The sequence below is a fragment of the Papio anubis genome, chromosome 7 (assembly GCF_008728515.1).
Source record: "Papio anubis isolate 15944 chromosome 7, Panubis1.0, whole genome shotgun sequence".
Lineage (NCBI taxonomy): Eukaryota > Metazoa > Chordata > Mammalia > Primates > Cercopithecidae > Papio > Papio anubis.
Genome location: NC_044982.1, coordinates 80,030,063 through 80,047,952, shown reverse-complemented (window position 1 = coordinate 80,047,952; position 17,890 = coordinate 80,030,063). Strand labels below are relative to the sequence as shown.

Here is a 17,890-nt window from a genome sequence, read left to right as displayed (position 1 = left end):
GGAAGCATAGTGACACATACGTCAATGTTTTATGTCTCACTGGGTAGGTCAAAACTTGTGATTGTTGTGTCACTGACAAAGCACTGAAGTAAGCTTTCCTTGTTCCAAACATTAAAATGGGCAGGCTAAAAAAATGTGCTAAAATTTGAGCAGGACATTTAGTTGTTTGAGGTATTCTATGAGAGATTTCATTAGCTAATTTTTAGCAAGCATCTCTAATGCTATCTTTAAAACACAAATTTGGATAAGAATATTTTAAAGAAATACAGCCATGCATTTTAGGCAATTTTGTTCTGGAAGGTAGCAAGCAGAGAAAGTATAAATGCAAATTCTAAACCAAGTCACCTCATAAATATATTTATACATATCTCACACACACACACACACACACACACCCCTCATTTCCATACACACAATTTACAGTAATACAAGAAATTTAATTTTGTTTAATTATAATTTGTTTATATAATCATTTCACTTAATGGAAAATAGTCCAAGTTTTCAAGAACTTAGAAAGTTTGAGAAATAGTCTTAAGTTTTCTTGGGAATGTTAAACACAAACTTCATATTCCCTGATTAAGTGGATTCAGTTTCAAGAAATAGACTGAGAAGTATTTTTATAATATTTGTTAATTTTGCTCACAGCTTCTTTTTGTAGAAAATTATTTGTCTGAAAAGTTAATGTGTTACAATTAGAAAGTTAAACCATGATATATACTATACCAATTATACAGATGAATTACAATCATCTTTATTTTTATCCTGTACACATGAAATACTGAGAAAATGCACTTTTAAGGATTTAAGTATCTGAATGTTAAATATGATTGTATTTTTATGAATAAGCAATTCTTTTCAAAATGATAACCTTTTTGTAATATTATTGAAGACATTATGGGCCGGGTGTGGTGGCTCACGCCTGTAATCCCAGCACTTTGGGAGGCCAAGGTGGGCGGATCACGAAGTCAGGAGATCGAGACTATCCTGGCTAACACGGTGAAACCCTGTCTCTACTAAAAATACAAAAAATTAGCCAGGCATGGTGACGGGCGCCTGTAGTCCCAGCTACTCGGGAGGCTGAGGCAGAATAGCGTGAACCCGGGAGGTGGAGCTTGCAGTGAGCTGAGATCGCGCCACTGCACGCCAGCCCGGGCGACAGAGCAAGACTCCGTCTCAAAACAACAACAACAACAACAACAACAAAAACCAGACATATATGTACTGGCAAACTGCAGTGCTTTAACTTATTTTTAATGAAGAAAAATGTATTAATCGGCCAAGACTTTCAAAAGACCTAGTCTTATGTTATTTTAAGTTATAAGTAATCATTTTTGTTTTGTTCAATGTAATGATTTCCTGTGTGATAACCACCCTGAAGCAGAACAGCACAGAAAAGGTTAATTATAGGCTGATAATAAAAGGTAATGAAATTTTATTAATAATTTTATAACATCCACTCTATGAAATGTGTGAAGATACTAATTTCTACTACATGGCAAATCAGTCTCACGTTATATATGTTTTTTCAGTTTTTTTTTTTTCTTTTTAACTCTAAAACTATTATCTAAAACAACTTGCACATGTGGGTATTGCACTTACATTATTGAACATCAGCTTGTCTTTTTTAAACTCTTTAATTATTTTTCCTTCTTTTCAATACTCAAAGTTTTATTATCATTTATTTATTTATTTTATCTATTTTTTGAGAGACGGAGTCTTGCTCTGTCACCCAGGCTGGAGTGCAGTGGCGTGATCTCGGCTCACTGCAACCTCCTCCGCCCGGGTTCAAGCAATTCTGCTGCCTCAGCCTCCCAAGTAGCTGGGATTAAAAGGCTTGTGCCACCACACCCATATAATTTTTGTATTCTTTTCGTAGAGAGGGGTTTCACTATATGTTGGCCAGGCTGGTCTCGAACTCCTGACCTCAGGTGATCCACCTGCCTCGGCCACCCAAAATGCTAGGATTACAACCACGCCCGACCAATACTCAAAAACTTTGAAACAATGTATAATTCGAAGTAGTGTTAACTTTTAATGACAGTAAACACCTTGCAAAAATATCCATATCTTTGAAAACTGAAGAATTATATGACAATTTCTATCTTTATATTAAAGGTGCTTTTATGTAGTTAATACCTTCTCCTGAATTTTAGTGTTTAACCATTTCAAAGAATCTTAAATAAAAAAATCTGTCAACCACAATCAATGTTTAATTAAATATTGATGTGGCTCCAAATTTTGTTGGCAAGATTAAAAACCTAAAGATGTGTTATGACTTAAGAGCAGACTTAATGTTTGCATCTTAGTAATTACAATATATAGCATTTTCTAATTTTAGGCAATACGCTATTCTGTATAAGACTACCAAATTTAGAAAATTAATGGAAACATAAACATAAAAAGTTTTCAAAATTTAATAAAAGTAAATACTTAATAGCTTACACAAGGCATTTATCATCCAATTTTTATTTTTGACAAAAGAACATGAGAATCCTCTTTGCCTTACACTGTCTTTTTTTTTCTCTGAAGAATTAAAAAATATATTTATATCTATTTGCATACAATATTAATCTAATATGGGCAGACATAGGAAACAGACTCTCTGAAAAGAAGTTGAGATAAAAAATTGAAATTCAGTTAAATAATGTTACAAGGAGAGTAGTGTTATATTTACATTTTAAGTGTCGGGCCAGAGTTATGGAAAAGTGAGACAGAAAAACATGGAAGCTTTGAGGTGGTGGATAACTGACTACTGGTGGGAAAAAACAGAGAAGGAAAGATAATTATGTAAGGTAGATTATTTTCTCTTACTTCTTAGATAAAGGCATTTACCAAAGCAATGTCTGTACATTGATAGTATTTAACTTCCAACTGAAATGACAAATAGCAAATTCTAACTGTGTACATGGATTCATTTTCACTGGTGAAGTCTGTTAATGTGCTGGCTGAAATAAATATACATATTCTTATTTCTAAAGAATTGGGAGAAAAGAACTGATCTTCAATGGCATACAAATTATTTGGTATAACATGTATAAAACTAAATCAGATATGTTCTTGACAGTTACAAATCGGATTTCCCTTCAGAGTTATGATTATATTTGCTAGCATCCACCTAATCATTTATAAATGCTTACTGAATGGCCCAAGCCCTGTGTTGAAAGCTGGAGATAAAGGATATATATGACACTGTTCCTACCTTTAAAGAGCTTATAGATGTAGAAAATGAGTGTGTATCAGTGCAGGAGTCTTAAAGGTGCTGGCACAGAAGTATATAAAGGTTATAAAGGAGACACAAAGTTTAACTGGAAAAAGAAAGAATAGGTAAGAAAATCCTTGAGAGATGAAGATATTTCCCTAATGGTCTTTCACATATGTGTAATATCCGTACACTCTTTTTTCAGAACCAAATATTTCCATGCATTTGGTCACTGTTATTTCTGTGTTGGACAGTTCCTGTTTCAAATCTAAACCCATTTTAGCAGTGATGAACTGTTTCAATAATTTTATTTATTTATTTATTTTTGGAGAGGAGGGTCTTCCCTTTGCCACCCAGGCTGGAGTGCAGTGGCACAACCATAGCTGCAGCCCCGAACTCCTGGGCTCAAGCGATCCACCTGGTTTAGCCTCCTGAGTAGCTGGGATTACAGGTGTGAGCCACTGTACTCAGCTTAAAACTACTACTTTTAAATTAAAAGAATCTTTACTTAAGTATTCCTTATTCTAGACTCACAACTTATTTGTTATATCAAAAAAAGAGAAAGATTAACAATGTAATTATACTAATTATCCTAGCATCAACTGTGATTCAGAACAAAAGTAATAAAGTTACAATTTCTCTATTTGCAATCACAAAATAACTTCTGTAAGAATCCTATGAGTTTTAAAAATACCACATAAATCGATTTTAACATTGATATGTTTCTAATTAAAAATAGACATTAAGATATATTTACTCTTTCGACAAACAAGAACTCCAACTCATGATGGTTTTATGGCTATAAAGGAATGAGATTATCTATAGGCATCATATTTCTTCATTATCATGGCAGAAAAATAAAAAAAAATTAATAAAACCATATATTGAAGTAAATGCAAAACAAGTTCCATTACTCCCAAATAATAGCATGAATTATTTTATTTAGGGCTGCCATATTTACTACACATATATGACATTACACTTATAAAGCAATTCCTATCAACAGTGGATACCTGTTATTTTACTCAGTCATTCAGTTGGTATCCAGTCATTCTTCTTCTGGCAACAGAACCCCAGTTTTCCTCTGGAAAACACTCTTTCTCATTCTTAGTGTACCTGCCTCAGATAAGGTTGACAATCTTTCAATACCTCTAGAACAAGGGTGTCCAATTTTTGACTTCCCTGGGTCACACTGGAAGAATTGTCTCAAGCCACACATAAAATACGCTAACACTAATGATAGCTGAAGAGCTTTAAAAAATGCAAAGAAAGAAATAGAAAAGTTTTAAGAAAGTTTACAAATTTGTATTGGGCCACATTCAAAGCCATCCTGGGGCGCAGGTTGGACAAGCTTGCTTTAGAAGTAAAAACATGACCCAGGTCTGACCTGTTGCTATACTCACACCCATAACCTTTACTGGTTTGGGTTTGAGCACATGACACAGGATGGCCAAACAAGAGCATGAGAATTTGGTAAACTTGTCGGTAAAGAGATATTTGTGTTCCTAATCTAGTAGAACACCAGCCTGTCATTGCTAGTGGCTATCTTACCACTACTATGAGAAAAGGAAGAACCTGACTGAAAATGAAGTTAACTTAGATAAAAATAAGACAGCAATTTTTGGCATCTGAATCTAACCATGTCTAAAGCCAGCACAGAGGAAATACAACTCTCTTTTTTGCTTAAATAAATTTGAATTGAATTACGATAATTTCTATAATTTTGAGGGCTTCTATAATTTGTAACTGACCAAAAAGTATCTTTGAAAATATTTTTACATTCTTGTTATATCATGCATTATTTGCCTATCAAAATACTGACATTTCATTTTATCTCTTAAACTTAATAGTCAAGATATCATAGTCCTGGTAAGGAAAAACAAGTAGATTAATTTACTTTTTACCATGATATACACTATATAATCTAACCAGATAAATGTTTTTATTTTCCCAATGTATTACAATTTAGGCTACTGAGGCTCCGCTTAGTAGCATCAAATGGAGATACATGTGCCATTTTGGGGAATCTACATTGAGTTGTTGAACAAAGCAAACTGAAAAAATGGCATCCTTTCTTTTGACTATAGACTTCAAATAAACAAATAACTGCCTGTGTGAATGCACTGATTTGATAAAATATGTACAACAGATTTACATGAATAGAAGTATCCAAAAAGAATTTAAAAAGCAGTTCTAACTCTCCACTAGTTTGTTTACTCTACTTTTGATAACCAAATCAAAGGCAGAACAGTTTTCATAGCAATGTCTAATATCTCTCATAAAACACCATGCCGCCTTATCTCATGTATTTTTACCCTTCACCCACTGCCAACTCAGATTTTAAACCTAGGAGCTATCTGTGACTTCCCCTGCTCCCTAGATCTATATGTCCTATTCTGTGCTGTTCTTCAGTCTTATTACTTTATCCTCTCTAAAGCATATTGTAGTATAATAAAAATATAGACTTGGCCGTTAATAGATATGTGGTCTCACCTTGGCTCTGCTATGTGATCTTTCTCAAATCACTTCAGTTTCATCATCTATAAAATCAGACAACTTAGTGAGACTGAGGATAAGGGGTCTTTATTTTAGCATTATGAGAAAATTCTGTTCAAAACTCTTCAATGAACCCCTCCTTCAACTCCCCACTGAATTACCCAGACAATATTCTAAAGGCAAAATTTAACTTACTTCTTTTTCCATTTAACACATTATTTCACTTTGCCCCTGAAACATGATTCAAAATTTAAAGATATACAACACTATATCCCAGGGAGGGATATAACTTAGGAATAAGAAAAACAGAAAAGAAAACCTATGCTTTCTAGGAGAAGGAGGAACAGAAGAGAAACACTTGAAACTATTCCTGTTATGTTGAGATGATGAGCACTTTAGACATAATTATTTCAAAAAAGAAAACTACTAGAAGTTAAATAACTATTAAAGGCCGGGCGCGGTGGCTCAAGCCTGTAATCCCAGCACTTTGGGAGGCCGAGACGGGCGGATCACGAGGTCAGGAGATCGAGACCATCCTGGCTAACACGGTGAAACCCCGTCTCTACTAAAAAATACGAAAAACTAGCCGGGCGAGGTAGCGGGCGCCTGTAGTCCCAGCTACTCGGGAGGCTGAGGCAGGAGAATGGCGTAAACCCGGGAGGCGGCGCTTGCAGTGAGCCGAGATCGCGCCACTGCACTCCAGCCTGGGCGACGGAGCCAGACTCCGTCTCAAAAAAAAAAAAAAAAAAAATAACTATTAAAAAACTATGAAGGTCATATAATAATAAACTATTGCAGGGAAGCCCATTATTTAAAAGTGAAAATAATTTGGGGTATTGTCTTCTTAATGCTTACTAAACCAGATTTTACTATATTGAAGTTATATTGATGAAAGGCCTGTAAGTCTTCATCATCCGTGTGTTAACAAAAAGCTCTTTGAAATCATTATTATTTTAAATCACCTCTTTTTAGCCCAGCTCTTTCAGGGCACATGTTATAAGACACATGTTCAGAGTTCTTAATTCTGATTAGCAAAAGATGTATTAAACATATTTGAATATTTGAAATGAAAACTAATGTTTTCAATTTAATGTAAACTAAACATTAAAATTAAAAAGTAAAAAATAGCTATGAAAATAAAAATAGGGCTGTGTTCATTGAAGTAAATGGTGCAAAAGGGGTGAAAGATGAGGATGGAAGAAATTCTATTTTATCCATTTTAAGCTTAAAATGCCTATCAGTCATCCAAGTGAAGATGCCAAATAAGTCGTTGATTATGGGGCTGGAGGCCAGGGGAAATGTGGGAGTTAACATATAAATTGCATTTAAAGACATAGGAATAGATGAAATTATTTAGGGGGAAGTAAAAGTGAAGCAAATTGTTAAATAATGAAAATTAAAGAATTAGGTAGGAAAATATTTAATTTCTAAAATGATCAAAGATATATTCAAGGTAGAGCAGCAAAACTGACCATCAAGTAAAACATAAAGCAAATATAAATCAGGGAGGGGGTAAACTATTAATCTTTTTCTTTTTTAAAACGTTGGTGTCAGTATATATTGTCTTTTGCAAATCGTATTGTAGTATTCGTCAAGTTATGAAATGGGTTTAATCTTTCACTTTGTTTCTCTCCTTCTGCAATTCTCCTGGGGAAATTTCCAAAACAGAGAAAATTGTACAATGTATTAGTACACTGTACAATGAACACTAGTACACTGCATAATGTATTAGTGTTTTAAGCTGAGTGTTTAAAAGTCACAACACAGAATGTCATATACGAAGGACAGTATGCAGGCACTGTATGAAATTATAAAATGATGTAAAAAATACCAATGCAAAGTTGAATACAGACACACACACACACACATATACACATACATATATATGTAGTTTGGGTTAAATAATGTAAAAGTATGTAATTATATTCAGGTAAAACAGAAAGAGAGCAATAGAGATTGCATTTCAGATGAGTTTTTTCTCTTACCATACACACTTTGTCTTATTTTTTAAAAGCAGTGTAACAAAAGGAAATGGAACAATTGTCCAAAATTAGGCTGCAGAATAAATGAATCCTCAAAAAGTAGAACAATGAAAAAATAATTTTAGCACATTTCTGGAATTTATTGCACAATTATTTATTGAGTGGCTATTACGTGCCAGGTATAATTCCAAATGTTGGGGATGTAGGGGTAAATGAAAAGGATAAGATCTCTGCTTTCATAGGGTTTGAAATCCAGTGGCATTATAAAAATACAAAATATTTAAATGTATATACAGTCATGCACCAAATAACAAAGACTGGTTCAACGACAGACCATGTATGGTGATCTTATAGGATTATAATGGAGCTGAAAAATCTCTGTCACCTAGCGACATTGTAACCCTTGTTAACGTCCTATCACAAAGCATTACCCATATGTTTGTGGTGATGCTGGTGTAAACAAACCTACTGTTCTGCTAGTTGTACACAAAGTATTGCCCATACAATTGTGCACAGTACATAAAACCTGATAATGATGATAAACGACTGTTACTGGCTTATATATTTACGACACTATATTTCTTATCATTATTCTAGACTGCATTCCATTTACTAATTAAAAAAGAAAAGTTAACTATAACACAGCCTCAGGCAGGTCCTTTAGGAAGTAATCCAGAAGAACACATTGTCATCATAGGAGAGGATAGCTCCATGTGTATTACTGCCCCCAAAGATCTTTCAGTGGGACAAGATGTGGAGGGGGAAGACAGTGGCACTGGTGATACCATCCCTGTGTAGGAGTAGGCTAATGTGTGTCTTAGTTTTGGTTTCCTAGTTTTTAATTAAAAAGTTTTAAAAGTAAAACAAAATGAAAATAAACTAAATAGAAAAAAAGCAACAAACAACCCCACTAAAAATGGGCAAAGGACATGAACAGACATGCCTCAAAAGACAACAAACATGTGGCCAACATATATATGAAAAAATTTTCAACATCACTAATTGTTAGAGAAATGCAAATCAAATCCACAATGAGACATCATCTGACATCAGTCAGAATGGTTATTAAAAAGTCAGAAGATAACAGATACTGGAGAGGTTGCAGAGAAAAGATAACACTTATATTTTACTGGTGGGAATGTAAATTAGTTCAGCCACTGCGGAAAGCAGTGTGGAGATTTCTCAAATAACGTGAAACAGAACTACCATTTGACCCAGCAATCTCACCGCTGGGTATATATCCAAAGGAAAATAAATCACTTTACAAAAAAGACACATGTACTAGTATGTTCATCACAACACTATTCAAAATAGCAAAGTCATGGGATCAACCTATATGCCCATCAACGGTGGACTGGATAAGTAAAATGTGATATATACACACTATGGAATACTATAAAGTTGTAAAAAAGAAGAAAATTATGTCCTTTGCAGCAACACGAATGTATCTGGAGGCCAAATTAATGCAGAAACAGAAAGCCAAATACTGATTGTTCTCTCTTATAAGAGGAAACTAAACATTGAGTAAACATGGACATATAGATAGCAACAATAGACACTGGTACTCCCAGAGGGGAGAGGATGGGAGGAGGAATGGGTTGAAAAACCACCTATTGAGCACTATGCTCACTATCTGGGATCATTCATACACCAAACCTCAGCGACATGCAAATTACTCATGTAAAATTACCCGAACCTAAAACAAATGCTGAAAGGAAACAAGAAAAAAGTGTACAGAATAAGGAAAAAGAAAATATTTTTGGACAATATATTAGTGTTTTAAGCTAAGTGTTTAAAAGTCAAAAGAGCCAAAAAGCAAAAACATTAAAAAATATATGAAGCAAAAAGTTATACTAACCTAAGGTTAATTATTAAAGAAAGAAAGTTCATTTTTATACAATTAGTGTGCCCTAAGTGTACAGTGTTGATAGTCTACACTAGAGTACAGTAATGTCCCAGGCCTTTACATTCACTCACTGCTCAATCACTGACTCACCCAGAGCAATTTCTAGCCTTGTGAATTCTATTCATGGTAAGTTCCCTATACAGGAGTATATTATATTATATTACATATTATACATGTATTATATATATAGGAGTACCATTTTTTAACTTTTATTCTGTATTTTTAATATTGTTAATGTACTTTTTTGTTTTGATATGTTTAGCTATACAAATAGTTAATATTGTGTTAAACTGCCTGCAGTATTATTAAGGTAACATGCTGTACAGATTTGTAACCTAGAAGCAGTAGGTTATACCAAGGGCCTAGGTGTGTATTAGGCTATACCTTCCAGGTTTGTGGAAGTACACTCCATGATGTATGCACAATGACAAAAACACCTAATGCTGCATTTCTCTGAATATATCCCCGTCATTAAGCAAAGGACTGTAAAATATGCATGACCACAAAATAGTGAGTTGATAAATGACAGAAAAAAAATCTAGAAAATATTTTAAAATTTTTAAGTAGAAAAATTCAAAATCATAGTTTTAAATGAAAATCATGCATCTAACCTGAATGCCCGTTTATAAAAAGCACACTTTATTTAGAAAATAAAGTTAATCTAGGAATAAAGAGCTTTTTAAAAATTTGAGTTCTTTATGGCTTAATACTCTATGACATAACCAAACTAAATAAGATAACATTGGAAGTAAATGTCTCAACTATGTTTGAAAATCCATCTCTGTTTAAATTTATGTATCTAGAGAATTAAGTTATAAGGAAAACTTTCACAATTTGGATTTTTATTGTATCTTTATGCATTCTTGATTGTCATTTTTACCATTAAAATTAAGTATTAGTTGAAAAGTCTGATGTCCCATATTTTTGAAATGATTTATTAAATTATAATTACTTACAAGTATTTTATATTTACAGATTAGGTGAATTATATATTTCTTATTATTTTAATTTCACCAACAGTTTTCCTAAAAGCAATATTTATTTTAAAAAATAAACGCTTATATTTCAGTATCTTACTAGTAATGGGAGGTTGATTATTTACTATCCCAAATGACTGTCATTAAGAAAATGAAAATATTGGCCGGGCGTGGTGGCTCAACCTCAGCACTTTGGGCTCAATCTCAGCACTTTGGGAGGCCAAGACAGGCGGATCATGAGGTCAGAAGATCGAGACCATCCTGGTTAACACGGTGAAACCCCGTCTCTACAAAAAAATACAAAAAAATAGCCAGGCGAGGTGGCGGGCGCCTGTAGTCCCAGCTACTCGGGAGGCTGAGGCAGGAGAATGGCGTGAACCCGGGAGGCAGAGCTTGCAGTGAGCTGAGATCCGGCCACTGTACTCCAGCCTGGGCGGCAGAGCGAGACTCCGTCTCAAAAAAAAAAAAAAAAAAAAAAAGAAAATATTATACATTATTATTTCATTAATACTTGACATAAATAACCATATAAACATTGATTTACATTTAAAAGGTTACTGAAGCACATCTGCAATTTAACAAACTATACTATTACAAAACTATATTCTTTTTATATATATGGGTGAAATAGTTCATTTATAATATTTAATAAATCATATATAAGAATACACTAATTTTAAAACTTCTGTTACTTGGCTAAAAGCAATTCGAAGCCAGGTAATAAAAAGGAATGTTTTCTTTTTCAAAAATATTTTAAAATAGTAATTGAATAAGAAATATGAATGAAACCAAACACCAATAAAATGAATTATAAGGCATTAGATTCAGAATAAACGAAAATGATCAACTTATTGTCTCCTGAAAAATTCCTAATGATAAAAAATTAGAAAAATTAATAACCAAAAAGGCCAACTATAAATTTCTGAGGTCAAAAGGAAAAACACTTTTTTATTCCAAAGCGAGAAGGTATCAAACTCCCCAGTTTTGCAAAATTACTTTTATCTGAGAAAATAATGTGAACACATTCACGTATCTAAGCATTCTTAAAAAAAAAATATTTAAAATAAACTTGATAACCATCAAATTTTGCTATTTTAGATATTTTCAATTTTATATGGCTTTGCTTGAAAAATGAAAAATTCTATTGAACTGTATACACACACAAAACAAGAAAATAAATACACATTGTGGAATAAGGAGACATTAAATGGTGTGGTTATATAAAGGCATGCATAATGTTCCGTCTTGAGAATATACTATGTGTAAGAATTACTGCAGTTATGGCTGCAGGGAAAACTTTCATGAAACAGAGAAACCACCTTTGCTTACTAAGTCGTCCAGAGAATCTTGCAAATCTACCTAATACGAGCCAATACTAGACACAGTATTCTATGCATTTTACCAATGCCTGAGCCATATATGGGATGTAAAATAAGGAATGTTACAGAGCAACTATTTCATTAACTCTTTTCCCTGATGTGTACCACTTTCTTCAATCTGAAAGTCTTAGGCTTTTCATAAACTTAAAAAGGCCTTCAGATAAAATCACACTTTTAAAAGGGATTTTGGGATGTCACATAATCTGGTATTTACTAAATACTGTGTTGTAATACTAACCTGAAAACATTAATGGTGTGCTGCTTTCAGTGGTATTGTTAACTTGCCCTAAGGGAGATTCGATTCCCATCACTGCTATGGATAATAGACTATCTACACTACAGCACACTAGCAAACTCTGAAGTCTGCAACAGAATGAATATGGGTAGGAAGCACTTATTTAATCATATCGATAATTTTTGGCAAGAATATTGCTAAACGAACTTAAAAACTCCTAATGTAGGCTGGGTTTGGTGACTCATGCCTGTAATCCGAGCACTCTGGGAGGCTGAGGCGGGCAGATCACCTGAGGTCGGGAGTTCAAGACCAGCCTGACCAACAGCCAACCAACATCTCTACTAAAAAACAAAACAAAACAAAAAACAAAATACAAAATTAGCCAGGCATGGTGGCTCATGCCTGTCATCCCAGCTACTCGGAAGGCTGAGGCAGGAGAATCTCTTGAACCTGGGAGGAGGAGGTTGAGGTGAGCCGAGATCGTATCATTGCACTCCAGCCTGGGCAACAAGAGTGAAACTCCATCTCAAAAAACAAAAACAAAAACACCCCCAAAACTCCTAATGTAATCTGCATATAAAAATCTCTAAGAGAACCTCTAACTCTATTTAGTAATAGTCAAAAGTATTAAGCTAAGGTTAATTTATTATCGAAAAAAAGATTTTTCTTTTTGTAAATTCAGTGTGCCCTGAGTCTATAGTGTTTATAAAGTCCACAGTAGTATACAATAATGTCCCAGACCTTCACATTCACTAATTATATCTAAAAGGATAATCATCCTTTGTATAATAACCCTTCATAGATTTAAGTTGTATTAATTAGTAAATCCCAACTAATCTCAATGCTGAAACTAATCCCTACGCATCAATTTTTGTACGAATTTAGTATTTTTCAAATCACAAAGTATGTATGTTGTTTCATGGTAAAGTCTTGATGAATTAACACTTGAAAAAAAGAGACAGTGTCACATAGTACACAATTATCAATTTATTATAAACTAATGTGCTCTTATCATATAAGTGTTTCCCAAACATTTCAAGAAGCTTCATGAAATATTTATCTGACTGTTCAAATATAGATGCAACATCTCATAATAGGTCTATTAATTATCTACATAGGTAATTTTGATGTAAAGCTAGGGTTGAGTATTTTTTATGTTTTAACTCTAAAGGATAAATAAAAATATTACATATATTACGCAATCATTTAATTTGGCATAACTTTAAAATATGAAGCAATTGCCACTCCCTTTGCCAGTCAGTAAGTGCTTCCTCTAGGCCTGAAGCCTCTCCCCAGTGAGCCTTCTTGACCTCAATAAAGCATCAAAAGAGTAGGAAATCAAGAGGCCAAGTAGCTTAAATGCACATGTAATGTCAAAGACAACCAGTTTTTCCCTTGGGAAATTACTGCTTTATCTTCCTTAAAACATTGCATATGCCACAACTGAAGTAAGGATTTTTTTTTTTTCCATTCTCTTTTGTATCCTCTGTTACATTTTAAAAACAAAGTAGAGATATAAGAAGTAAAATGTAGTAATTTTCATATTCTTTGTCATCACTCTAATAATACATGAACAAAGTTTTTTGACAGTTAAAGATAGGGCCAAATGTTTCTTAGCAACTTAATTTTCTTCATATTGTATGACACTATTCTACGCTAGTTCATGCAGATCTAACTCAGCATTTTAAATAGCTTCACCACATACTATTCTGCAATATCAGAATTTATTTAATCACTCTCCAGTGATTAAGGGTGAAATTGCTTTCCAACTTCTATCACACATACATTCTTGTATTTGTTTCTATGTATTGGTGCAGTAAGTTTTACAGGATAGATCTCAAAAGCTGTAATGTTGTAGCATTTCTTACATCAACATTGTATGAGCATGTTTATTTCTTGTATCTTTGCCAGCACTTTAGATTTATAAACACACACACACATCTTGCATTTCTGATATGAGTATTATACACAAAGTTTTGTCTATCTGATTTAAAATAGTGCAATTGTGTGATGTTGATTGCAATTTCCCTGATAACTGGTGAGGTTAAACATGTTTTTATATCTGTATTGTACATTTCCATTCCCTCCTCTGTAAATTGCCTTTACATTTTTATATTGGGTTTTCATATGAACCTAGGAGTTCTTTGTATAGCCGAGATACTAATTAATTGTCATGTGTTCAACATATTTTTTGTTTTCTTTTGCTTATTAATGATGTATTCTGCTATACCAAAAATAATAACTGTTTATATACTCAAATCTGGTAGCGTTTTATGTTTTGGATTTCCTTCTTGCTTAAGTCATCCTTGATTTCGTACACCATAATTTCAAATAGTCTTACAGTTTCAATCTTGAATGCATTGAGATTTATTTCTGCATATCGTCTGAGGTGGAAATTTACTTTCTTTCAGGTGGACAGTCAATATACCAGCACCATTTATAAAATAAAACATCCTTTTTAATAATGAATTAAAATTACACTTATATATTACTCTGGACCAGACAGTGTTCTAAATATTTCTCATGCATTCGTTCATTAAAAAGTCATGACAACTCTGCGAGGTAGGTACCCACATTTTTCAATGAGAAAACATGCATGGCAAAATAAAAAATGTGGCCTCACACATTATAAACTTCGGACGTAACAAAGATTTGATTGGAAGCCAGGTATTATGGCTCAAGACCACAGTTCTCCAAATCCTTAGATCACATTTTTTTTTTTTTTTTTTTTTTTTTTTTTTTAAATCATACATTAAGTTCCCATATATAGTCATGTGCTGCATAGTGACGTTTTCATCAATGGTAGGCCATATATATGGTGGTCCCATGAGATTATAATGGAGCTGCAAAGTTCCTATTGCTTAGTGATGTAGTAGCCAAAACATTATCTTTTCTATGTTTAGATATCTTTAGATATACAAATACCACTGTTACAATTGCTTGCGATATTCAGTACAGTAACATGCTGTATAGGTTTGCAGCCTAGGAGCAACAGGCTGTGTATTGTAATAGGCTATACCATCTAGGTTCATGTAAATACACTCTATGATGTTCACACAACAATATCGCTTATGATACTTTTCTCAGAACATATTCGTGATGCATGACTTTCCTTGGATCTATTTCAGAAATACCTATATACTTCATTTGTCAATTGCATCTATTTGTATGTCACTTTTATTGTGACACATTTATAGTAAATTTTAATGCTGGGTGATCTCAGTATTACTAGTTTCTTGATAATTCTTTTATTAGTTGACTGATGATAATTATCAGGGATTTGTTTCTATATACATATTAAAATCATTTTATCTCTCTCAAAACACAGAAAAATGGGAATATGATGAAAATCATGTTTATATTTTAATTTTAAAAGGATTGATATTTCTATATTAAATCTTCCCCACAAAAATTATAATAAGGCTATCCATTTATTAAGGGAGTGTTTCATGCCTTTATATAAAAATTATATATTATTTAATATGAATTTAGTGTTTTTGATTCTATTTATTTCTAGGAATGTTTGCAATTTTGATATGTATATGATACATACTAGGTTGAGCCACAGGAAATTACAATCAAATATCAGTAATTTCATAATTCTCATCCTAATGATAAGCAAAGCACATAAAATCTAATATACATAACAAAGTCAGTAAGTTCATTAAAAATGGATGTCATTATATTTCTAGGACCTTCTTATATATTTCTGATGAACGTTATCTTGATATCACACAAACACAATACACTACGCACACACATATGCTGAAAGAAATATAATTTTTCTCTTTTTTTGAGATGGAGTCTAGCTCTGTTGCCCAGGCTGGAGTGCAATGGCGTGATGTCAGCTCACTGGAACCTCCGCCTCCCGGGTTCAAGCAATTCTCCTGCCTCAGCCTCCTGAGTAGCTGGGATTACAGGCATGCGCCACCACACCCAGCTAATTTTTTGTATTTGTAGTAGAGACAAGGTTTCACCATGTTGGCCAGGCTGGTCTTGAACTCCTGACTTCAAGTGATCCACCTGCCTCGGCCTCCCAAAGTGCTGGGATTACAGGCGTGAGCCACTGCACCCGGCCCTAATTTTTGTATTTTGTTGGAGAATTATGATATTATTTGTATTTGAGACAAGTGCCCAACTGGTTTTCAAATTAAATTGTGCTCTGAATACTGTAAGGCATGAAATAGACATCAAGCTAAGAAGGCTATGTTCTTTTAGCTTAACCTCTTCATTCAACTAAAATTATCCTTTTCTAGTTGGTTTACATTTTTAGAGAGAATTCTATGCAAAATTTCATTTCAAATATTGTAAAAAAAACAAATAATTTTAGAACATATAGACGTGTAAGTCTATTCTTTCAACTAATGCTAGTTATTCAACAAATATTTACTGAGGACCTATTATGTCCCAGGCAAGTGCTTCACATACATCAGAGAATAAAACAGAAAAAATCCCTATCCTCATGCAATTTAGTTTACTCGGAGAGTAAGAAACACAGTACACAATAAACATGATAAGAAGCCAAGTATACAGTATTCATGAGGCAATGGAAAAAAGCTTAAAAAACGGCAAGACAAAGGGAATCAGGAGTGTGGCGGGAAGGGGGAGGCCAGGTTGCCATATAAGGAGGTCAGGTAAGTCCTAAGGAGAAGGTGAATTTTGAACAGACTAGAAAGTTATGAAGATGTTAGCCAAGCAGATCTCTATGATAAGAAAATTTCATGCAGAGAAAAGCAAGAGAAAAATACTGAGGTGAGGGTATGCCCGATGTCTGCAAGGGGCAACAACTGTCAATGTGGTTGGGGCAACATAAGTGAGGAGGTGAGTGGCAGGAAATAGAGATAGTGTGGCAAAGGCTTTTTCTTATAAGTTAACTAAGGTCATTTTGGAGATGTTGACTTTTACTCAGTGAAATGGTAAACTATTTCAGGTGGCAGTAAAGAAATAAAAAACTGACTTATTTTAAAAGGAACAGGTTAGGGGTAGTTTTTGGACTTATTGCACTTAAGATGTCAATTAGGTATGTAAGTGGAAAGACTGAGTGGGGAACTGGACATAGCCTGGAGTTTTACTTTGAGATCTGGTGATCACAAGTTATATGGGTCCTGAAGCATATACTACTTTAGGGGACAACTTTGGGAAAACAAAATTTAAAATTCTGAACATAAAATTAGGTAATAAGTCTGCACATGTGAGGAATAATAAAGATTAAGCTTCTTTAGTTCATGGTTGCTATGGTTTGAATGTTTTTGTCCATTCCAAAATTCATGTGTTGGAAACTTAATCCTCAATGCAACAGTTTTGGGAGGTGGGGCCTTTTGGGAGGTGTTTAAGTCATGAGGACTTGATTAATAACACTACAAAATGAGCTTTCAGGAGTGAGTTTTCTCTCTTCTGCTCTTCGCCATGTAGGAACACAGTGTTCATCCCCTTTTTGTACTTCTGTCTTCTGCGATTTCAAGACACAGCAAGAAAGCCCTCATCAGATGCCAGTGCCTTGATCTTGGACTTCCCAGCCTTCAGAGCTGTGAGAAAAAATGTTCTGTTCTTTATAAATTACCATCACAGGTATTCTCTTACATCAGCACAAAATGGACTAAGGTAACAGTACATTTGTCCCACAACGGAGACATAAATTTTGCAGATGTCAGCACATAAAAGCCAAGGTAATAAAGAAAGACAAAGAATTAAGACTCAGAAGAATTCCCAAGTATTG

General features: G+C 33.8%; 1 protein-coding gene across 10 annotated transcripts in view; it reads right to left on the bottom strand.

Moving 5' to 3' along the window:
* Window positions 1–17,890, bottom strand: part of NOVA1 (NOVA alternative splicing regulator 1) — a 150,693-nt gene that overhangs the window by 4,132 nt on the left and 128,671 nt on the right. The window contains exon 5 of one of the 10 annotated variants that reach the window (XM_017961075.2): window positions 5,693–5,739. The exons of the other annotated variants lie outside the window; for them this stretch is intronic. Coding sequence (XP_017816564.1) covers window positions 5,722–5,739 — 18 coding nt within the window. The 3' untranslated portion in view covers window positions 5,693–5,721. Of the gene's footprint in view, window positions 1–5,692; window positions 5,740–17,890 lie in introns of those variants that run through there. 10 annotated transcript variants of the gene reach the window in all.